General features: G+C 54.3%; 1 protein-coding gene across 10 annotated transcripts in view; it reads right to left on the minus strand.

The window, feature by feature from the left end:
• PIP5K1C (phosphatidylinositol-4-phosphate 5-kinase type 1 gamma) overlaps positions 1-22,079 on the minus strand; it is a 46,946-nt gene extending 24,867 nt beyond the window's left edge. For 6 of the 10 annotated variants that reach the window (XM_050321396.1, XM_050321395.1, XM_050321399.1 and 3 more), the window contains exon 1: positions 21,872-22,078. In XM_050321396.1, coding sequence (XP_050177353.1) covers positions 21,872-21,971 — 100 coding nt within the window. In that variant the 5' untranslated portion in view covers positions 21,972-22,078. Of the gene's footprint in view, positions 1-21,871 lie in introns of all 10 variants that reach the window. The other 4 variants (XM_050321400.1, XM_050321397.1, XM_050321391.1 and 1 more) reach the window with 2 other exon arrangements.
• Positions 22,080-22,647: the final 568 nt, after the last annotated feature.

Consider the following 22,647-nt stretch of genomic DNA (forward strand, 5'->3'; position numbering starts at 1 on the left):
GCCGGGTCCCCTCAGTGATGGGGTGTCACTGACACGGGGGGGTGACACACCATGAGTGACGTGAGCCCTGTCACTCCTCCAGCTCTCCAGGACTGCACCAGCACGTGGCTCAGGACCACTGTGAGCTCCAGCTGCGATGAAAAATTAGTTCTTTGGCCTAAGCCAACACAATTCTGTGATTTTTGAACAAAACACCTTGCAATGGCCTGGAGAGCAGGAAATAAGGCACTAAGTGAGCATTTAGCTAATGAACTTTCAGCACATGAGCCGGAGCAGCAGCTCCAGACCACTGGGAATCCAAAAGGGGAAAGGCTGCTCCAGACTGAACACTGGAAATCGCTGGGAACACGCTGCGGCCGAGAGCCCCAGGCCAGGAGAATGTGCTCTCCTGCCACGGCTGTCACTGCTCTCCCACTGCACTAATCTCGTTTCTGCACTTTGTCACAATTCCAGAGCAGGAGATTATCTTTAATTTTGTGATAATTACCACAAGCTGCTTTCATTCCCAGCTTTTAAGTGTCTGCTGCTGTACACGTACCAAATGTGGAATCAACACCAAGCATCCGCACCAAGGAAAGGTGCCAGAGGTGAAGAACCACAGATCTCCAGGAGAAATGATGCCTGAGGTGGCCAAGAGCATCCCCAGCAAAACCTTCCCCCTCCCGCCCCCCAGCCCACACCAAAAATAAAGAAATCAGCTCTAAAAAATCAACTTGTCTAGGCAGAAAAATGTAAAACTCTTCCTCTGGCTCCTCCGTGCGTGGCACACGGCTGTGCTGGGCTCAAACAAGCTGACAGATGGCCTGGCAAAACCTGATTTAACTCCAGCTCCGGGGGTTGCAGAGCCACGAGGCAGTGCCGGGGTTTGCGGGAGCTGCTGCGGGAAGTTCTGACACTTAACGAGATAATTGACTCTTATCGGATTTGGTGCGGCTTAGCCAGGGTGTGCTCACAAATGTGATGAGCAGCTCTGGGGGGGAAACCCCAGCATGAAACCCCAAGTTCCTGCCCTGCCTGCAGCCCGTGCTGGGGCTCTGCAGGCACTTCCAGCACGCTTGACCTGCTGCCTTCAGTTCTGCTCTCATCTGTGCACGGCTCTGAGTGACCCTGACCCAGCCCTCGAGCTCCTGCAGAGCCTCCGAAAGGAATGCTTCAGTTTTGGATTCAGCAATGCCCATCTCGGATTTAACTTCTGTTTTTCCTATATTTCTCTATTCACAGGCCAGCCCCACCCTACAGGACAGGCAGGAAAACCTCTGCACCTTGTCTGACACAGGAAAGGGCTCCTGAGTTTCAGCTCTACCAGCTAGAGGAGCAAAACCCCCACAGGATGAGGGTGGGCAGGCCCTGGCACAGGTTGCCCAGAGCAGCTGTGGCTGCCCCTGGATCCCTGGAAGTGTCCAAGGCCAGGCTGGATGGGGCTTGGAGCAACCTGGGCTGGTGGAAGGTGTCCCTTCCACTTCCTTCAAAACCAGCTAAGGCAGGTTGACTTGCCAAAGCCTTTCGTTATCAAAGGAGTCATGAGAGGTTTCTGTCTACTGGAAAGGAATTTCTTAAGACAGTTTACAAAAATCCAGGATAAGCCTCGTTTAAGTTCACAGAATCCCAGAATATCCTGAGCTGGAAAGGACCCACAGGAATCATCCAGTCCAACTCCTGGCCCTGCCCAGGACACCCCAACAATCCCCCCTGTCCCTCAGAGCGTTGTCCAAACGCTCCTGGAGCTCTGGTAGCCTTGGGGCCGTGCCCACTGCCCTGGGGAGCGTGGGCAGTGCCCATTAGATCTAACAAAGCAGTTTTCTTTGTAAGACAGGTGTATCCAAACACACGCATTTATAAACTGTAATTATTTGGTACTTTATGATGCTTGTCCAAAGTCCCTCTCCAGCTCTCTTGTGAGCCAGGAAACATCTGAGCTGGGAAGCAGCCCTGGGGTCAGCACAGCAGCCAGTCCAGCTCCCGGAGGAGCCGGCACGAGCACCACGCTGTGTCCAGAGGGACAGGCAGAAGCAACTCTGAATTTCTTCTCATACTCAACACGTGTGGCTCCAGCTCCCAGCACACAGAGCAGGCAGCACAGGGCAGTCCTGCAAGGGGAGGAGACACCACAGGAAGCAGGAGCCGGACTCTCAGCAACCCCCTGGAAAAGGCAGCTGAGAACAACCTGCCCTTCCCAGGCAGGTGGGATCACCTCCTGCTGATCATTTAACACATTTTCTTCCCATAAACCAACAAAGTTCGATTCAGATGAGAAACATCAAGGAAGGCACAATACTAAATGAAAATTTGGGGGTTTACCCCCTTAAATGTGGTATCTCTTGGCAGAAAGAGCTGTAGCTGCTCTGCACCCTGGGCATGGGTGCTCCTGCCATCCACAGAGCATGGAGAAACAATACAGAAATAAAGCAATCTGAGATAAATTCTGCTTGTTACATAGAACCTACATACAGCTTTGCCACCTAAATGGATCCATTTTTCCCTAGAGCACTGGCTGACTGATTTTTGGGATCATCCACACAAAACTGGTGCTGGCTGAACTCAGCCCACTCCCTCTCCCGTCTGGTTCATCCTGTCCATCCCTGCGCTCAGGCAAGGCTGGTTCCATCCCTGTGGGCAAGGGAGGAGAGACCCAGCTCTGATGCATCTGCAGCACAGGTAGCTCCACATTCCTCAGGACACTGGCCACCATCAAAAGTCCAGCAGCTATTTGCAGACAGAAGTGCTGGCAGCACTGGGAAGCATCCAAACTGGGCTACCAGGAGCAGCCAGAGGTAAGTAATCCCATTTAATCCTTCCTCAGCTGCCCTGCTCTCCTCCCTGTCCCCTGCTCGCTGCCCACACCGGCTCCATGCCTTGCTCCCAGCACGCAGGAGCCACTGTCCCTCTGGAAGATGACACTGGCACACCGGGATCTGCTGCCCCAGCTCCACGTGCACTCCTCCCATGGCCTTTGTCTTGTTTATCTGAGCAGAAACTCTGGGGACAGGGAGGGCAAGGCCTGTACAAAGGAATGGCTCGTACAAATGGCTTGTACAAATTAAGGGAAGGAGTTTAATGTACCAGCTGGGCAGGCCAGGGCTCCAGGGCACTGCTGTGGTACCTGCTGGCAGCACTGACACCACTGATCCTCCTTTCCTCCCTGGGCAAGGACAAGCTCTTCCATTAACTGGAGACAGGTAGGCAGGTGGGAGCCCCAGTCCTGCCCCAGCCACCACCCCCTCAGGTTTCTGACCCCAAGACACCCCTGGCAGGACTCCCCAGGGATCAGCCACTGATCCTGTATTCCACAGCCCAGCTCGGCCAATCAAAGCAAAATTCCAGCTTATGGAGCATCAGCACTGCCAGGGACTGCCACAAAGGGATGATGCTGCAGTAGAGGCAGCCTCGTTTATTTTTGGGTTTATGCAGAAACTCTGCCTCAGAAATAAATCCGTTTATCCCGGCTCAGGAGGCTGGGCAGAAGATGAAGATGCCAATGGGGAGCTAACACATCCCTTCCTCACCCTCAGCTGCTGGTGCCACCGCATCCAGGGTGCAGCATCCTGGGTGCAGACCTCCTGGGGAGCTGAGCCAGGACATCACCACGCTGGAGCGTTTCCTTGGCAACTCCCGGGAAAAGCGCTTACTGCGCCCAAGCCCAATTACAGCGAGCAACGAGCAGGACAAGAGCAGGGAAATGAAATTTAAAAAGAACTGATTTGTTTTCTTGTTTCAGATCAGCTGCCTGTAGGAGAAAAGGGACAATTTCGGAGTGCTGAGCCCCAAGCGTGTGACACAGTGACAAGAAGCTAAACAAAAGTCCCATCAGGAGCAGCACACAATAGCTGCCACCCGGCAGCGGAACAGGCTGCAGCCGCTCGGCTCTGTAATTATGCAATCCAGTGGGATGTTCGGGCAAACATCTGCTCCATGGGAAAGGTGTAGCCTTATCTGAACACAGTGTTCCTGCTCCCTTCCACACGCCGGTCACAGGAGGATTGTGCAGTGGAACAACACACGCTCCCCGGCACGTCCCCTGTGGGCAGGGGGGGCAGGAAGGAGAGAGGCTCCCAAGGTCAGGCACCCGGCAGTGCCTCTTCCCAGCCTCTGGCTCCTCTCCTTATTACAACCTGCAAGCCCAAATCTGCCTACCAGCATTCACAACAAAGCCTGGTCAGGATTAGAGACAGCAAACACGGCAGCAGGAAGCGTCACCTCTGCAGGACAGAGCCAGCTCTGCCCGTGACGACACAGAGGTGCCACTCCAAAACCACGACGCCAATTTAGAGCGAGGCCATAACAGGCTGAAGGACTTTGAAGCTACATTCCTGACAATCATCCAGAACAGCCAGAGCAACATCCAGCTGCTCCTTACCTTGGCTCAGGGGTAGGATAAGCTTCACATTCCCTACTAGCAGGTTCCAACCCACTGACTCTGCTCACTGGAGCATCTCCTGGCTGCCCAGAGCTGAGGTTCGGCAGCGAGAGGACACAGAACCTCCTGTTGCCTTTCTAGTCATGTTGCAAAACCACTGGGGACCTGAACGTAGCACATAACCCCCAGGCAGCCCCTGGGACTCTCTCTGTGTGTCCAGATGCATTTTCCAGCTGCCACAACATCCCAGAGAATTGTTTCCCAACCCCAGGTCACAGAAGCACAAGACAGCGAAGGAACTAACTTCTCTCCTTCGTTTTCCAAGCATCCCTATCACCCTGCCTGTAGGCTCCTGCTGAGAAGCAGGATCCAGGACCTTTGACGTGTCCTACCTCTGTGCAGGGAAGGATACTCACCTCCATCCTCCATTATGCTGCTCTCCCAGTGCCACTAATAAAGAGGGAGAAGCTCGACCTGACTAATCCGAGGTTACGCTGTGCCTGCCAGAGCCAGAACGGTTCTTCTGCCCCCAATACCCAGGGTTTGCAGCGTGGCACAGCTCAGGGCTTTGGGTGCTTGGGGCTTAATGTCAGCCCTCAGCATCTCCTGAGCAGGTAGGGATTAGAGCTGCTGGAGGCTCTTCACCAGCTGACCTTGGCAAGCTCCCTTAGGAAGTCGCTGGCTCTGTGAGGAGCCAGGCACAGGACAGGGAATTGCTGGCTGGAAGAAGGATGCACTCACTGTAGACAACCCCAAAATTACTTACACTGATAACCAGCACAGCATGTTGTTACTGAGAGGGCAAACCCCCTTTAGCTAGTGCAGGAGGATGTTTCTGCACATCAGCTTGGCTCCCTTTCCAATATTCCTCCTCTGGGTATCCTACAAAGGATCTCAGCCTGTTGGAGGAGAGCACTGGCAAGGCAGAATCATTGCAGCTGCTTGCAGGAGCAGCACAGCAGATTCCAAGAGCGTTGGATTGCAGGCTGCATGAGAGAGTGACAAACTATCCCCACGGTTTTATCTCTCACAGAGGGTTCTGCACCTCTGATCCAGGAGGGATGGGCCAGATTATTCATCACTTCCACCATTTAGAAGTGTTTTCCTATAGATCCAACCTCAAAGAGAGCTGACCCCCTTGCTCACTCACCAGCAGGAATAATCCTAATCTGTTTTAGTCTGAGAATAGAAGAACACAACTCAAAAAAGATATCCACCTCCACAAATTTTCCATTTTCTGACCTCCTAAAAACATGCTGAACTCCAGTTACTACAGTCACAGCAGGTAAGGAAATCTACCTGAAGTTTCACAGTAACCACCTACCACAACACCAGGACAAGTCCCCACAGTCAACACATCTTTAAACCCATGGGATCCCAGCATCCCAACCGACAGCAATCTCCAAAGGGAAAACAGCTGCTCTGTCTGCAGCCCACCCTTCACACATCATCCTGAAGATGCACCTGGGTTTTTAACGAGTGGGGTATTTCCTGATTTACCCCGTAGCCAAAGCTGCTCGGCTAAATCCTCTAAAACTTAATTCCCCTCTGGCTAATGTCACCTGACAGAGATTTTCTGAGGGTGCTCAAGCACTGGAGACTTGAAAGGGGATTTCAGTGCAGGGTTATGCACAACATGCGTCACTGGAGATAAAGTCCTTGTACTCAGCCTGATGTGAGCAGCCAGCTCCTTCACCAAACACTTGCAGGTTGCCACAGGTGCTGCTGACAACACTGCAGGAGAGATGTGCACCCCAACTCTGAGGACAAGGTCTGGGGGGGAGAGGAAAGGGGGACCTCTGTAACTTCTACCTGTTTCAAAAACAGGTGTCCAGGCCAAAGCAGCAGGTTGAATTTCTGGGCCTGTTTCTAGAGGGTGGGTTTGAGATACAGCCCTCCAAGGGCTCTACACAACTCAGACACGGGGTTCAAGTTGACCAGGTACCACTGGAAATTAAGAAAACACGCTCAGAATGGCAGAGCAGTGACACATCTTTGTTTGAGAGATCGAATGTTGGACTTGGTGATCTTGGAGGCCTTTTCCAGCATTAATGGGCCCATGATTCTGTGATCTACTTCTAAATAAACCTGAGTTTTTGCTGACGTAACATGGAGGAGCCCAAGCTCTCCAGGCTGCGGGACTGGCTCATCTGAGCTCAACCAGCACCAAGTGATCAGAGGTTTCTTGGCCTCATTCAAAACTCACTACCCCAACTCTGCTTCTTCCCATCAGCGTGTCCCCTGCCTGCCCCCCACCACTGCCTGAGCCCGTCCTGCACAGCCCACCCAGACCCTGCACACAACAAGGGAGCAGCAAACTCTGCTTGATCCATCCCAGCTACTGCAAATCCTTCCCAGATGGATCTGGGGCTGTGTCAACAAGCAGACTGAAGGGGGATTCTGCCCCTCTGCCCCCTCAGGTGAGACCCCCCTGCAGAGCTGCCCCCAGCCCTGGGGAACAACAGCACAGGGACGTGGAGCTGCTGGAGAGAGTCCAGAGGAGGCCACGGAGATGCTGCCAGGGCTGGAGCCCCTCTGCTCTGGAGCCAGGCTGGGAGAGCTGGGGGTTCACCTGGAGAAGAGAAGGCTCCAGGGAGACCTGAGAGCCCCTTGCAGGGCCTAAAGGGGCTCCAGGAGAGCTGGAGAGGGACTGGGGACAAGGGATGGAGGGACAGGACACAGAGAATGGCTTCCCAGTGCCAGAGGGCAGGGAGAGATGGGATATTGGGAAGGAATTCCTGCCTGTGAGGGTGGGGAGGCCCTGGCACAGGTTGCCCAGAGCAGCTGTGGCTGCCCCTGGATCCCTGGAAGTGTCCAAGGCCAGGTTGGAGCCACCTGGGACAGTGGGAAGTGTCCCTGCCCACGGCAGGGGGTGGCACTGGATGAGCCTTAAGGTCCCTTCCAACCCAAACCATTCTGGGATTTGAGGATCCCACCCCTCCCTGGACATGCCAGCACCTCCCTTCTCCCCCAGACTGAGGGGGCTGGTACCCAGGAGGGGTCCTGAGGCTCCAGTCCTCTCCTCCACTGGGGCTCTGGGAACAAATGTCCCCACAGCTCTGGACAGACACGTCCCTGTGCTGTGATGCTGAGGAAGGATCTCTCAGGGCAAAAGCTACTGACACAACGTGTGGGGGCTGGAGGGTAAGAATAAATTCACATTATCGCTCACCAATGCGTTCTTTTCTCACTGGCCTTGTTAAGGCCTCTTCTGCTCTCTGTAACTCAAGTGTTTTGGTCAGGTGCTCCTGCTCTGCTCTAACAAAGGCACCTGAACAGATGGAACAAAACAAGCCACAGTGGAACAAGCTCAAAAGGTGGAGTGTGCTGCCAAAAATCGTAACTCAACTTTTCTCCTCTCCCTGGGATCCTGGCTGTAGCATGGCAGCTAGTGACTCAGCTAGCAGCTGCAAATAAGGTACCAAAAAAATAGTGACATTTTAAAAAAACACTTCTAGAGCTCTTAGTAGGAAATTCAAACAGGTGAGACACACAGAGAGGGCAGGAAGAGGTAACCTGGTGCCCATGCTGGGCTACAAGGATGTCTCAGCTGCATTCCACCAAGGATCAAGGACAGCCTCCTCCAGTGCAGGCAGCCACGAGCTGAAGGACAGGCTGGTTCTGGCACAGACCTGCAGCCTGCTCAAGGCTGGGGCAGGACAGCCACTTCTCCAGCCCAGCTTGGAGGACTTGCACTTGGAGGCTGAGCCAGGCATTTATTACTTCTACTTAATCAAGTGCAGCACTGCCCATTTATTTACTCACTTGGGAAGCAGATGTCCAGACTCTGCACAGGTACGTGCCCAGAGGAAGATGCAAAAGAACCAAGAGCAAAACCCAAAAGAGCACTCAGGCTCCCAAGGTGCTGAGCAGGCAGAACTGAGGTTGTTAAGCAACTGGTTCTCCCCAACCCCTCTTAGTCCCCTTGGTGCTGAGGACCTGCAGATTTGTGGCACTGTTCTCCCGAGGCTCAGCACACACTCATACCCAGCACAGCCACAGACCCTCTGGCAGCAGTGCCAGTTTGGGATCCAGCAGAGCAGAGCCCACGGTCACAGCCGAGCTCCACATGGGGCACGTGCTGTGCTCACCCTCGGTGTCCTGCACTCACCTGGGACAGTGGTCGAGGTCTCTCTGGTGTGATGTTGTGGTTTCTGGGATGTGTCTGACAGCAGACTCTCATCAGGCGAAAGGCAACAAGTTAGCACGGAGCTGAACCTCAGGCAGCTGGGTCAGCTCTCTTCCCAGCTTTCCAGAGCCCCCAGCTCTGGGGCTGTGGGTCTCAGAGCAGCCCTGCTCCACTGAGAGAGCGAGGAGGAAAGGCATTCCTTAACCACAGGGAACTACAACTGCAAACACGAGTGATCATCTCAGGAGGAGCCCAGTCTGGCTGCCCACAGAGCTCACTCTGACATCACTCCCTAAGCTCCAGATGCAACTGGGAACAACTTCTGGTCTCCCAGGTCCTAAAACAGGGCCCTGAACCATCAGCAACTTGAGTCCTTCTCAGGGCTTTACTCAGCATCTGCCCAGCTCCTTATGAATCATGGAATCATGAAGGTTGGAAAAGACTGCCAAGATCACTAAGCCCAACCTTTAAGTGAAGTCCCCCATGCCCACTAAACCATATGGCAAAGTGCCACCTCTGCTTGGTTTTTGAACACTTGCAGCAGTGCTGACTCCACCACTGCCATGGGCAGCCTGTGCCAGTGCCTGACCATTCTTTCCATGAAGAAATTTTCCCCAATATCCAACCTGAACATCCCTTGGTACAACTTGAGGCCTTTTCCCCTTGTCCCTGTCCCTTGTTCCCTGGGAGCCCGACCCCTTCCAGCTCCCCCCTCCTGTCAGGGATTGCAGAGCCAGAAGGTCCCCCTGAGCCTCCTTTTCTCCAGGCTGAGCCCCCCCAGCTCCCTCAGCTGCTCCTGCTGCTCCAGCCCCTTCCCCAGCTCTGTTCCCTTCCCTGGACACACTCCAAACCCTCTGTGTTTCTCGTTGTGAGGATGTGAGGTGGAGCCTCAGCACTGCCAGCACAGGGGGACAGTCACTGCTCTGGCCCTGCTGGACACATAATTCAAGCCAGCAGCACAGAGTGAACTTCAGCATTTTTGAGCTGCACAGAACAATCTCATGGGTTCTTTAATACTGTTTGCTAAGACTTCAATAAAACAAGAAATTAATTTGTCCCCCTGAACCAGAACACAAGTCTGGATCAGCCAAACACACACTACCACTGACCTGCAAAGGAGGGGGGGAACTACACAATCTGCTCCTGTGCTGGGAGAGAAACAGAAGCCACAGCCAGGCACAGACACACCAAACATTCACTGGGAAAAGCATCTCTGGGAGAACACCCAGACTCGGGCTCAGGTTCTCCCTCCAACTGCCAGCATTCTGATTTACTGGGGGGGGGCTTGTGGGGTGGGACAAAGAGCCAGAAGGGAGTGGTGGCACTGCCCAACACCTACCAACTGCTCTAAACGGGGAGTAAAGGATACCCCGGGCTGACATGGGCAGTCCCATGGCTTAAACTCTACATTTCCTGGGTCCCCACCCAGTAATCTCCTTCCAGACCAGATGGCTCAAGCCCATAGCTCTGTCCCCACCGAGCAGTGGGGCTGCCCCCGCCTCAGCAGGGAGCCCAGGGAGGTCTGAACGGGGTTGTTTTCACAAAGCCCAGCAGGAGGATGTCGGGAGGCTCAGAGCAGCTGGTGCAGTGACTGCCCATGGCAAGAGCAGAAGGCAGGTGAGATGAAGCAGAACCACCCTGCAGGTACTGCAAGAGGTACAGCCTCTTTGAGGGCTGGGCCTCGCCAAGCTTTGCAGTTTTGGATGGGGTTTCTCGGCTTCCTCTTCACCAAAATGGGTGCAGCGGTTTTGCCAGAACTTAAAGGGACCATTACCTTGGCAAGTCAAAAGCAGCAGCTCTAGCAGAAAACACGAAATACCAGGCAGCACTTACCACCTCTGCCTGCAGTATATCCCTTTTCCCTTTAGATGAGCAGCTGCCATTCAGACATATCTTATCCCTCCCTCCCACAGGTCTTGAATTAAGTCATTTTTCACCCACCTCACCCTTACAGAATAATTTGTTTTTCACCCCACCTCACAGCAAAACTTGCATTTAAGTTTCACTTCTTCAGCTGCTGTGAAAACCCACCTCGTTCCTCTAGGTTACAGTCTGCTCTTTGTGCTGGGCCCTTCCAGCCTCCTTGCACTCCCAGTTTTCAGTTTAGAAAAGATTAAAAATAAATCCAATCTTTGTGTTTTAAAACCTGGAAGTCTGGGAAGCCACAGCATCTCTCTGAGATTGTTATAAACCTTAAATCGCAATCCCTCGTGCATTCCAATCCATAAAAAAACAGAGCTTGCACATATTAAACCAAATTCCTCCCAAATTGCCACTTTTCTCATTTTCTTTAATAAGCATTTTCTGGCATTATCAGTCCAGAAGCCTCTTTCTCAAAAGAGTGTCCCAGATAGTTAATCCACCAGTGACTCCTGCCCAGTATCAAAATGAAAACAAACATTCAACCCTCTGAGACTACTGAGGAGAAAGACTATGTCAGCATTTCTCTTCCATCAAAATTAATTTAAGCCTGAAGAGATGTCAGGTTGAGAAGTATCCTGGAATTAAAAAACCCTGTATGCCTGTCAACCAGTATGAGGCTGCAGCCTCACCTCGAGTCCCAGGGACAGTTTCAGGGTCACAATTTAAGAAGGATCTAAAGCTGTTGGAGGGTGTCCACAGAGCTGGGGAAGGGTGTGGAGGGGAAGGGTGTGAGGAGCAGCTGAGGGCACTTGGCTGGGTCAGCTGGAGCAGAGGAGACTGAGGGGAGACTCCTCGGGGGCTGCAGCTCCTCCCGAGGGCAGGCGGAGGGGCAGGCGCTGAGCTCTGCTCTGGGACCAGGGACAGGAGCCAGGGAAGGGCTGGAGCTGTGCCAGGGGGGTTGGGATGGATCTCAGGGAAAGGTTCTTCCCCCAGAGGGTGGTGGGCACTGCCCAGGCTCCCCAGGGCAGTGGGCACGGCCCCAAGGCTGCCAGAGCTCCAGGAGCGTTTGGACAACGCTCTGAGGGACAGGGGGGATTGTTGGGGTGTCCTGGGCAGGGTCAGGGGTTGGACTGGATGAATGACAGGCAAAAAGGCATTAAATTAGGCAAAGGCAATTATTAGCCTTCCAGATTTCAGCTCTTATAACTGAACAAACAGTCCTCACCAACCCAAAAATCACCTCATAACATGTGCTATTTAAACCCCAAATAATCCCCACCTCTTAGGCCCAATTGAAAACCTGGGCCTGATTTCTGAATTCCACATCAGCAAGTGTCTGTAACTGAGCATGTCATTAACAGTGACAAGCACAGCTTCGAGACTTCAGCTTCATTTTCTGCTCTCTCTGTTCCAGCTTTGAAGTCAGGGACTATTTTACATCTCTATAGTTTGCATTTCTGCCAGCAAATTCTCTGCCGTTTTGTACGCTGCCCCCGTCAACATGCAGCAGCCAGATGGAGAGAGTGGCACCCAGCACGTACAGAGAGGAGGAAAACTGTCATTTCACAGATGATACTCAGATAAAAGTGACATTTAGAGGGGAGACAAGCGGTTTCAGGTATTACATCTGCCCTCCCCACTGCACGTGGGACCGAGCACACCACCCCTTCCTCCTGGCACAGGGATGCAGAATCAGCTACACCAACAAAAACTGTGGAATCAGGAAAGCAGAGAGAGAACAAAGTTCCACATCAGCATCTAAGTGGAGTGACTGTGCCTGCTGAAGTGCTATCAGCACATTCAGGGAAGGAGCACTCAGCCAGAGGAGGATTTTAGCCAGCTGCCTCTCTTCGAAAAATGCAGCAATGGACAATTTTGCACTGAAAAATCCACAAAATCTGGTCCATCAGATGTGCAGAGAAACTATAGGAAGAAAACTACCGCAGCATCTTTGTCATCAGCTGCTGCATCCTGCCCACACCAGAGGCTTTGGCAATATTTCCTCGTGCCTCTGCTCAGGTCACGGAACACGCCAAACGCGACGTGGCAGCACCAAGACAGGGGCACATTTCCCCGGATTTTTTAGAGCAATTAACAAAGTCTTGCCTTGCCTAGGGCTCTTCCCTCTCTGCCCATTGACCCGTGTGGTAAATACCACCAGTGTCACAAAGCCAGTGAGAGCCCCAGTTCCCAACCCCACACTGAGAAGAGAGTCAGGCATCCCGCGGGAAGACCCGACCTGTGGCCGTGGGAGGCTTCAGATCATCACCTTCATTTTACTTTGTGCAACGCACACTTGTGTTTCTAGGCCTTATGCCAAGCCTGAAGGTTTTTCTTCAACCCCTCAGTTCTTCAGAACCTCAGGTAAAATCAGTGGTCACCAGAGCTGGGCTGCCCCCTCTGTGGGATCCACTTCGGTAAGGAAGCAAGCGGAGCAGGAACAGCCGTGTCCCATCTCAGTGACCCCCAAGATCTGCTGACAGAGCACGTGAGCAGGACACACTGCTGCTGGTGCTTCCATCACTGATGTGCACGTGGCTGAGATCATTTGAACTCTGCCAGAGCTCAAGAAGTGTTTGGACAATGCTCTCAGGCACAGGGTGGGATTCCTGGGGTTGTCTTGTGCGGGCCAGGAGTTGGATTTGAGGATCCTTGTGGGTCCCTTCCAACCCAGGACATTCTGTGACTCACTGCTTTCAGGCACTGCCGTGTGCTGGGAGCACTGCAGGACTTCGGAGATGAGTCTTGAGCTTTGGAAGGATTTAATGAAATCTCTCAAAACTTGCCAGTTACATAAAAATACTCCTCAAGTGCTCTGAACCCTTTGTGGGTTGTATTCATGCACCAACCCAAATTGCTCCCACTCAAGCTGCTCAAACTGGTGTCAAGTGGCCTTAATTACCTGAGCTCAGACAGCCCTGAACAAGATGAAAATCCATATGCAGCCCTCCTGAGTCAACTGAATCCCTGGAGGCCTGACAGGACCAGCACCACAACAGAGTCTGAAGCTGTGCAGTGACTGCACCGCTGCCCAACTGCAGCTGAGGAAAAACCAGGTAAACACCCACAAGCTGAGGAGGATGCTGTCAATTTGTCCTTTAAACAGAATCACAGTTCCACCCACGAATCAGGAATTCCACCCTAAAAAATAACTGGGAACACCTTGAAGCCATACATCTCATGCACAGAAACAACACTGCTCTGCTCTACTGTTGGAGAGCTTCATTTGATTTTTTTGGTAGGCAACAAACTTGTAGAGAAGCCTGCCAAGGTCACAGGATGTTCCACAAGTAGGCAGCAGCAAGGCGAGGGTGGTCCCACCTCACCATCCCCTGCAGCACATGGTCAGGATGTTCTCCCATCCCACAGGAAGGGGAGGAGGGAGAACAGATTAAGGTGACCTACATTACTCCTACTTTAAATACACGGGAGAATCGTTTCTATTCTCCCTGCCCTCTTCCTCCCTGGCCTCCCTGCCCCATGAGGGGTTGGCAGGACCCCTCTGTCCAGGTGGCACAAGCAGGTGGGGTGCACCCAGCCTTAACCAGGGAGGCAGAAGGCAAGTCTGGGCATCAAGCTTGAACTCACAAGAGACTGACTTTGCAAACAATCCTGTTCTAATGGAGATTACGCTGGTTTTGTGTCAGTCCTCAGCTCCATCAGGTTGTGCTTCACTGGTCTCAGTGGTCACCTCAGCCCCTGGAGATCTGGACCTTCAGGTACTTGGGGTGACAGCAACTGAAAACGGCACAATCCAAAGGGAAGAAAAATCTAAATGGCAATTTAAACAACATCTTGTCAGGCAGCAAATGAACAGGCAAAACAATCTTGACTAATTCTATCCTCGCAGAACCACAACATGGTCACCAACACAGTCTTACACATCCAAGACACGCATTTTGAGGGGCAGCATCCTGACGTGCCCAGAGTTTGGGTCACACTAAGGACAGGCTTCCAGCACTGGCCCTGCCCAACGACTCTGAACTCAGCTCCCCGGTCCCAAAAGCAGCAGATCTCCTTGCCTCCTACGGAAAAAACATGAAACAGCTGCGGAATTACTCTGATTTACTAAATTCAGTGAAGGAGTAGAGACCCGACTGGCTCCCAGCCCAGCACTCCCTTCCTCTGGTGAGCTGCCTTTCCTCCGGGAGCTGGCTGAGGTCAAAGCACTACCAGATCTTCTGGAGGAGACATCAGGAGGTGTCTGCCATGGCACAGGAACACAGACAACTTGACTGGGAAGAGTCAGTAGTTTGACAGAGCTTTGTCAGAGAAAGCATCCCTGGGCTTAAATGAAGAGTTAACAACTACTGGGGCTACAAAGACCCTCAGAGCACGGGAAACTCATTTTGCAGGAGCCACCAACCCCACGTGAGAGCTCCTGAGGCACCAACGGGACCCTGGCACGTCCAGAACACAGGCAGCCGGAGCACATGGCAAAGGCTGAATCAAACCTCATCCCCTGCATGGCTGGGAGAGGTGGAACATTTTGCAGTAAAGAGAAAAGCAGAGTTTGAGCTCAGTGGAGGCTCAGGGGCACTGAGTTCCCCACCGGCCTCAGCGCCAGCAGCACCGTCCCAGCAGCACTGCTGTGTTTTAATGACCACAAACAAGGCAAAGCTGCCCTCATCTTGTAATCCATTAATTCCTCCCAGTATAGGAGACTGAGCTGTTTCACCCAGAACAAAGGCACTGCTGCCTGTGCTGTTCCCATGCTCAGCTAATCTCCAGGCCCTTTCAGTCACAGAGTGGACCTGCCCAGGCTGGTCTTGTGACAAACCCTAGGCTGTGACCTGCTTTCCTTTGCTGGATCAACGAGTGCCTTGGGCAGCAGGAGCAGCTACAGGTGTGCTCCTGGAACGTGGGCCCTTGCCTTCCAATCACTCATCATGCAACAGGCAAGTCTGCAAGGCTGGAGGCATCAGAGAAGCAAAACAGCTGGTTTCCAACTTCTCTTTTCTCCCAGAAGCCTTTCCCACCCCTTCCAGTAACAATTTCTGCAAAGAGAACATGCAGATTCTGCTGATTACAAAGGACATGACGACTGGGCCCCCTCGCTGAGTCTGCAAACCATTACAGGCAGTGGCTGGACATGGTGAGGTTTGTTTTCTGCAACTCCAGATCCAAAGGCTGCAGAGCTGAGCAGTTATCCAGAGGGACAGCTCTTCTCACAGGCATCTGCCAGAGACACACCTGTAAAGAACATGCTATAAAGTAACACTGCTGCTCTTCACACATCAGCTACTCCAGCCTGCCTCTGTGTCACAGTAAGGACAGTAAGAGAACCCTTCACATCACACTCTGACTCCCTAGTTGTACCCATTTCTGGTTTTTTACACAGAATTAGGAAAGGAGCGCTGGGTTTGCTGTATCCAAAGAAAGCTGGAAGAGAAGCAGAGGGGTAACTCAGAGTGACAGACTCGCAGGCTCTCCCGGAGCCTCTCCTGCCACGGTTCGTGGTGACCAGCGGCATCGGCCGGGCTGTCAACACCTGGGGCAACCCAGCATGCCAAGGGCTCCAGGTTCCCTGCCCACCACAGCCTGGCTCTGACTCAGCCCGGGTTATTCACCACAAGCCAGTGTCGAAACCCACACGTAAGCTGGGGAAGCCACAAGAATACACGATGGAAGAAGACGACACTTAATTAGGGGTTGACAGCATTTTCTGCTAAATATGTGGGTAAGGAGACAAAGTGACAGAAAAGCTTCTCTGATCACTTTTAGCTTTTTATTTACAGAAAACGTTTCCCAGAAAGTCCTGAGGTTAACCCAGCTATTGGTAACACTGAAAAACTCAAACAAGTGCCAGGCTCCTGAGGAACTGAGACCTACCTAACGCAGGCAACATCACCTTCGGATCAGTGGCTCGTGCTGGGCTCCTGCAGAGGCCAGGAGCCCCCTCCAGGGACTCTGTGAGCCAGCCAGGGAGGAGGTGGAGAGCCTGGGAAAGCCAGCAGATGCTTTTCCTTTGGCACACACTCCCCATGCGGGCAGGTGAGCAACACCCAGGCTCTGCTGGGACAGTCCCTGGTGATGAGGGTCAAGACCAAACCCGCTTCACAAAAGCCACGACTTTGGTTTTTTACATGACCTTCTTGTTTCTTGTGCTTTTGCTGTCTCATTTCAGCATTAAACAGCCTTTGGCTTCCAGTGCCTTGATTTCCCCTTCTGCTGTGTTCCTGTCTTTTCCTGGCCATAAGCCTCGTGAGGGGCTCATCCCAGCACGTTTCCTCATCCCAGCATCCTTCCTATTAGAGGAAAACACAAGTGACTGCACACACCCCCTCAGCAGGCAGCAAACACCCAGAGTGTGCTTGGCCAGGAGTTCTGCTTTGCCAAACACTTAAAAAAACCAACACTATTCTGGGTTCCTGCACTTGCCACAAATGAATTTAGAAATGGTGAAATACCATGAAGATGTGTGTGTGTGTATATATATATATCTATATATCTCAGTAGCTACTTACTGGGAATCCACACCAAACAACTGGGGCTTTGCACCTGCATAATGCTTAAAAATAGCTTCTGATCAGCCAGTCAGTATGATGTGACTAAGAAATTATGTTCTTGGGCATGTTCACACGGTGACCCAGCCTGTAGGCCTGGGAGAGGGCTGAAGGACAGCAACACTGGGTTATTAAACAAATTAAAGGGCCTATCAGGGATCTTGGTTAGAGACTTGGAAAGACTTAATAGGAAAGAAAACACCCACCACAGCCATCTTCTGCTATTCTGCTGCCATTTAGGAGTTTCAAGGCCAGGTTGGACGGGGCTTGGAGCAACCTGGGATCGTGCAAGGTGTCCCAGCCCATGGCAGGGGGTGGGATGAGATGAGCTCCCTTCCAAGCCATTCTGGGATTCCACGATTCAGACATTCACAGTCACTCCTCTCCCCACACATGCATCTTTTAGAAAAAAGGTGCCAAGGCCTCCGTGTTAAACCCAGTGCCCCCACCAGCCCCCATGGTACCTCAGGCTCTGGGAAAGATCCAGGACGGTCACCCATGGGATCAGACCATCCAGGGAAGGCAGGACCCGCTGTGGCTCCTACTTTCCTGCAGCCAGGATGGAAGGGGGAACATCATCTGCCAGTGACACCACCAGCAGCTCTGTCTCCATGCTGCTGGAGGGGGCACTGAGTGTTCACTCCCACCTAAGCCCAGCCAACACTCCTTGCACAGGGATTAGCAAACATTTCTCACTTCCACTCCAGTTCTGACGTGCCCCAGTGCAGTGCAAAAGGTGCAACAGTTTCTGATTTTTGAGTCACAAGTTAATGATCCCCACATAACACCTGCAGCTCCCACACGCACAGATGAACTGATCTCATCCCAGCAGGTCCCAGCAGCACCACATCCATGTCAGGAGTGAGGCACCTGCCAGGACTCTGTAGATTAATGCTGGTATACGGGAATAGGCTTGGCAGCGCAAAAGGATGGACAGGAACAAACAAACATGACAAAGCTGAAGCAGCAGGGGATGAGAAGAGCTCTCCAGTCTTTGTCAGGATAACACAGCTGTGGCAGGACTATTTCTGGACTCAACTGGTGCCGACTCAAAGATGTGTCCATGAAGGAAGAGAGTGCTGGAATTCCTGCTGCTGCTTTTCAGGCCGCGACCACCTTATACGGGAAAACCATATTTATTAAGATTGTCATCTGGCAAGAGCCCATAATGGTCATGTCAGTGAATCACTTCAATAGTTCCCAAATTATGCACTGCTCATAGTGAATCCACTCAGGTCATTCCCTGGGGAGCCCTTCTGGAGAGGCCCAAGAGCCTCCCAAGTGGGACGTGGCAGTGGCAGCTCTGCCAGGCCCAGCCCCAGCAGGGGTGGAACGGGCTGTTACATACAGGTCAGTGCCAAATGCTGGTTAATGAAAATTAGATTAATCACTCCCTGCCCTGTGTTCCTGGGGACTCGCTCTCCAGCCTGTCCTGACACCGATACGGACGGGCTCAGCATCATCCAGGCAGTGCCCACATCTCCCCGCCCTTCCCAGCTCCCAGGCCCATCATCCCAGCTTCCCTGGATGCTTCCAGCCGATTCATATCTTAAAGAACAATTAATTCACCAGAGCAGTCTGAATTCTATTTCCATCGCCTTCCTCTTTCCCTGCAGCTGAGCTGCGACTTTATTGACTGTGAAGTAACTGCAGGGTCTTTAAGAGTTCAAGGCGCGGGGTGTTTTTCTGCCTGTTCCTGCCTGGCTGACTCCCTCTGTAATCATCCTCGCCAGCACCATTTCACAGCACACAGGCATGTGACATCAAACTAAGCTGTGAACCATAATCATGCTGGGGATGATGTTTACATTTGATTTTTCCTCAAGCTGATAAGCTCTCTCCAATTTCCCCTCTCCATCCCGTTGGTATGGATTGAACTGCTTATGCCCCACAGGGTGGAATTCTTCTCTTATCTCTAATCTGCTCACACGAAAAATTGCTTCCAGCCACCCTTCAAAAGTCACTTGAAAGTTATCACTGTGAAGAGGGAAGAGCTGTAGTGCTGTTCCTGGGCTGCCGAAACCAATGCTCACCCGGTGCTTTTTGGAGATGGCCAAAGAGGTGCCACCAGTGCCCAGCACAGCTGGCTGGGGCTGGGATCTGCATTTCTCTCCTCCAGCTCCAGGGACAGCAAGACAATTGCCCAACAAGAGTGTAAACCCTTGTTATATCATTTCAGGTCCCTAAAGCAGAGGAATCCAGCCCTGAAGAACAAGGAGGGTTCTGCCCCAGCTCTGGCCCATAAGTGATGGGCAGAGAGTAACCTGAATAACAAGAGACCTGAGTAATAGAAATAAATCTAATGTCAGCTTTACCTCCCCATCAGCCTGAGAACTCCCACTTTAGCAAGGAGATGGAGGACACCAGCTCTGCTGTCAGTTTTGCAATAACAGCTCTTCCATAACTTGACCCCTACCTTGGAGAAAAGGAGGTTTCCAGACCCTCTGCCTCCAGCTGCACAGAGGTAGGGGGGATGGTGATGTGCCATCCCCTTAGCCAACTGTTCCTGTGGCTGGGGCACCTCAGCCTGAACAACCCCCACACACACACACACACTGTGCCTGTGCTCCCGCCAACAGCTCACCAGAACCCAGGAACAACCCCTTACACCCCCTGCAGCCACTTCCCAGGGCATGAGGGTGCACATTCAGGGAGAAGGTGCAGCAGACATGGCACCCACTTGGTTATTTGAAATGCGCTTTTCAAACACAGTTGGTCACAAAACTCTTTAAAACCTCAAAGCTGAGGTCCCAGAAAGTGACGAACTGGGCCTCTGTGTTCACGCATGAGCACAGCTGCTGGCACAGCCCAGCTGCTGGCACTAAGTGAGCTCTGGTCCCTCAAAGCATGAGATTTCCAAAAGTTCCCTTCAGAACACTCTCTGTGTCTTTAGTCATCCTACTGCCAAGGTTTCCCTGATTCAGCCCCTCTCCTCCATCCCGTTTTGCTCCTGTATCAGACTAACTGGCTCCCTCCGATATTTACTGAGTGCTTGGGGGAGGTCTTTGCTGACCTGACCCACAGCCTGGATTAACCCTGCCAGGTTGTTCAGTCAGAGCACAGCACACAGCACCCTTCTCTCTGCATTAACCCCTCACCTCCACTCAGAGCACAGCACACACCACCTCCTCTCCAGCCAGGAGCAGGTTTCAGCTGTGCTGGTGATCTTCCATCAACAGCACAGGCAGAGCGATGAGCACAAGGGGAGCAGCAGCAAGCACCTGTACAGGTGTGTCATGAGCACTTCAGCACCTCCACCGCTGCTCCAAACAACAGCAAAGGCACCAGTGCTGCATGTGCTGAACGGGGTTTGTCACCCAGTTCAGACCGTGGAGTGCAGGGACGGCCCCAGACCCACAGCACAGTTCCCCCCGTGCAGGTGCAGCTGTGCCTCTGCACACCCTGCCAAGGCCACCTCCATCCCTGTGTGATTCGCTCTCCCCCAGCAAACACTCACTGGCTGCCGTGCAGGTTGTCCCCAGCCCCCCGGGAGCTCCAGCTGCAAGTGCGGCTGAGGTCAAGTGACACAATTTGGACGCTACCCAAGTGAGGAGTAAAAGCAACCTGACTCCAGAAATCAAAGCTTCGGTGAGATTACTGGCTCCGTTTCATCTTTTTTACTATCAGTGTAAGGTAAGACAGCCCAAGGTTCATAAATTCAGATTTACTTGCTCAGGGAAGGAGGAAAACACACACTCCTTGCTTAAACCCCTGCTGAGCAAGTCTCCACAGACACCTTGTCTAGTCCTGAGCTACGACTCTCTACCCTCTCTAGAAACAGAAAGGTGAGAGATCAGAAGGACAATGTTTTAATTGTTCATTGGTGTCCCTGCCCATGGCAGGGGGAGTGGAACAAGACGGTCTTTAAGGTCCCTTCCGGCCCAAATCGTTCTGTGACCCTGATCAGCAAGAGTTTCCCTTGGCATCACCGGCCAACCCTCACTGTGCTGGGACAATGCTCCCAAAGAGAGGAGGGGGTGGGTGGGGGCACAGCGAGCAGCCTCGGGGAGGCTGGCTGCACACCGCCAGCCCCTCATCTCCCTGCAGCGCGAGGGACCGCTGGGACGGCCGGGAACAGCTTCCCTCCCCCTAAACCTCGGCACCTTACCCAAAACTCGCACGTCACACACGCCCCCCCACCCCGGTGCGGCGGATGGCGTCTGCGGAACGAGCACGGCCTCCCCTGTAATTAGGTTGTTTTGAGAAGATCTAATGATGCTCATTTAAAGGCCTGACGACGCAGAGATCGCTGTCAGCCCACAGCCAAACGCTGTCAGCATCCCCTCCTCGGCAGGTGCCCGGAGCTCCGTGTCAGCCCGGCAGCGGCGGGGACATCACGCGCTCGGCGCAGCCAGCGATCCCGAGGCTCTTAATGAACTAGAAATAATTAGGCAGCAGCAGAGGCGGGGGCAGGTGCACAGGCACAGCCCAGCGAATCCACCCTGCCGCTCGAGAACCCCCAGCCTCCTGCCATCGCCGCTGCCACGGTCAAGCCCACTCTGGCCACTGACAAATGGGACCCCCCCCCCCGCTCCCGCCCCTCGGGCCCCCACAGCAACCCTGGGGCCTGCGAGCGCCCGAGGCCCAGCCCCGAGCAGGGAAGGGCAGCACGGGCCCGCCACAGCCCCCCCGGGATCGGTACCGGGAGCAGTCCCGGAGCCGGGCGGCCTGTGCCCCGCACGGTGCTCCAGGACAGCCGGGCAGGGACACGGGGAGCCCCTCCCGGAGCCCCCCCGACCTCCCCCGTCCCCTCAGGAGCCCCGGGCCGGGGGCGGAACCATCCCCGCTCCGGGGGGGGTGGGGGAGCGGCGGTTGGACGGAACCACGCGGTACCGGGGGGGCGCACTCCGGGCAGGGGGGACTGGACCGAACCACTCCGGGAGCCCCGCGGGGGCGCCCGGCCGGGGGTACGACTGGGCTGAACCACTGCGGGCCGGCGGGGGGCATGGGGGACACGCAGGGGTCCGGCCGGGGGTGGGGGATAGGCGGGGGTGGCCCCCGCTGCTCGCAGCGCGTTACCTCCTGACGCGTCCGGTCCCCCCACGCCGGCCTCCGGGGTGATGGCACCGGCACCCGCCGCGGCCGAGCCCTCCACCTCCTCGGGCAGCTCCAGCTCCATGGCGGCGGCGGCGGGCAGGCCCAGGCCCGGGCCAAGACAGGCCCCGGACAGGCCCGCGCCCGCCTCCGCGCTCCTCCCGGGTACCGGCCACGGCGCGAAGGACCCTGGGAGCGGCGCGGACCATGGAGCGCGGGAGGCGCCGCGGCCGGACACGCCCCGCCAGCGCCGGAAGCACCGCGGGGCCCTTCCGCCGGCCTTAATCGCGATGCGGCGGCGGGCTGTCGCGGCCACCGGCGGGCTGTGGGGCCCGGCCGGGGGAGCGGAGGGCCGGGGCCGCCGCACCGGGAGGAGCGGCGGAGCGGCCGCGGCCCCTCCGGCGGGCGGGGGCACCACAGGGCCGGGGGCGGGGCCTGCGGTCACCATGGCAGCGGGGGAGGGGCCCGAGATCGCCATGGTAACGAGGGAGGGGCTCGAGATCACCATGGTAACGAGGGAGGGGCTCGAGATCACCATGGTAACGAGGGAGGGGGCCGAGATCGCCATGGTAACGAGGGAGGGAGCTGAGATCACCATGGTAACGAGGGAGGGGCTCGAGATCGCCATGGTAACGAGGGAGGGGCTCGAGATCACCATGGTAACGAGGGAGGGGCCCGAGATCACCATGGCAGCGGGGGCGGGGCGGCGGGACTCACCGGTCGCCATGGCAGCGAAGGCGGGGCTATGGCCCTGAGGAGGC

This window comes from Myiozetetes cayanensis, unplaced genomic scaffold, assembly GCF_022539395.1.
Source record: "Myiozetetes cayanensis isolate MyiCay16 unplaced genomic scaffold, myiCay2020 scf26, whole genome shotgun sequence".
NCBI lineage: Eukaryota > Metazoa > Chordata > Aves > Passeriformes > Tyrannidae > Myiozetetes > Myiozetetes cayanensis.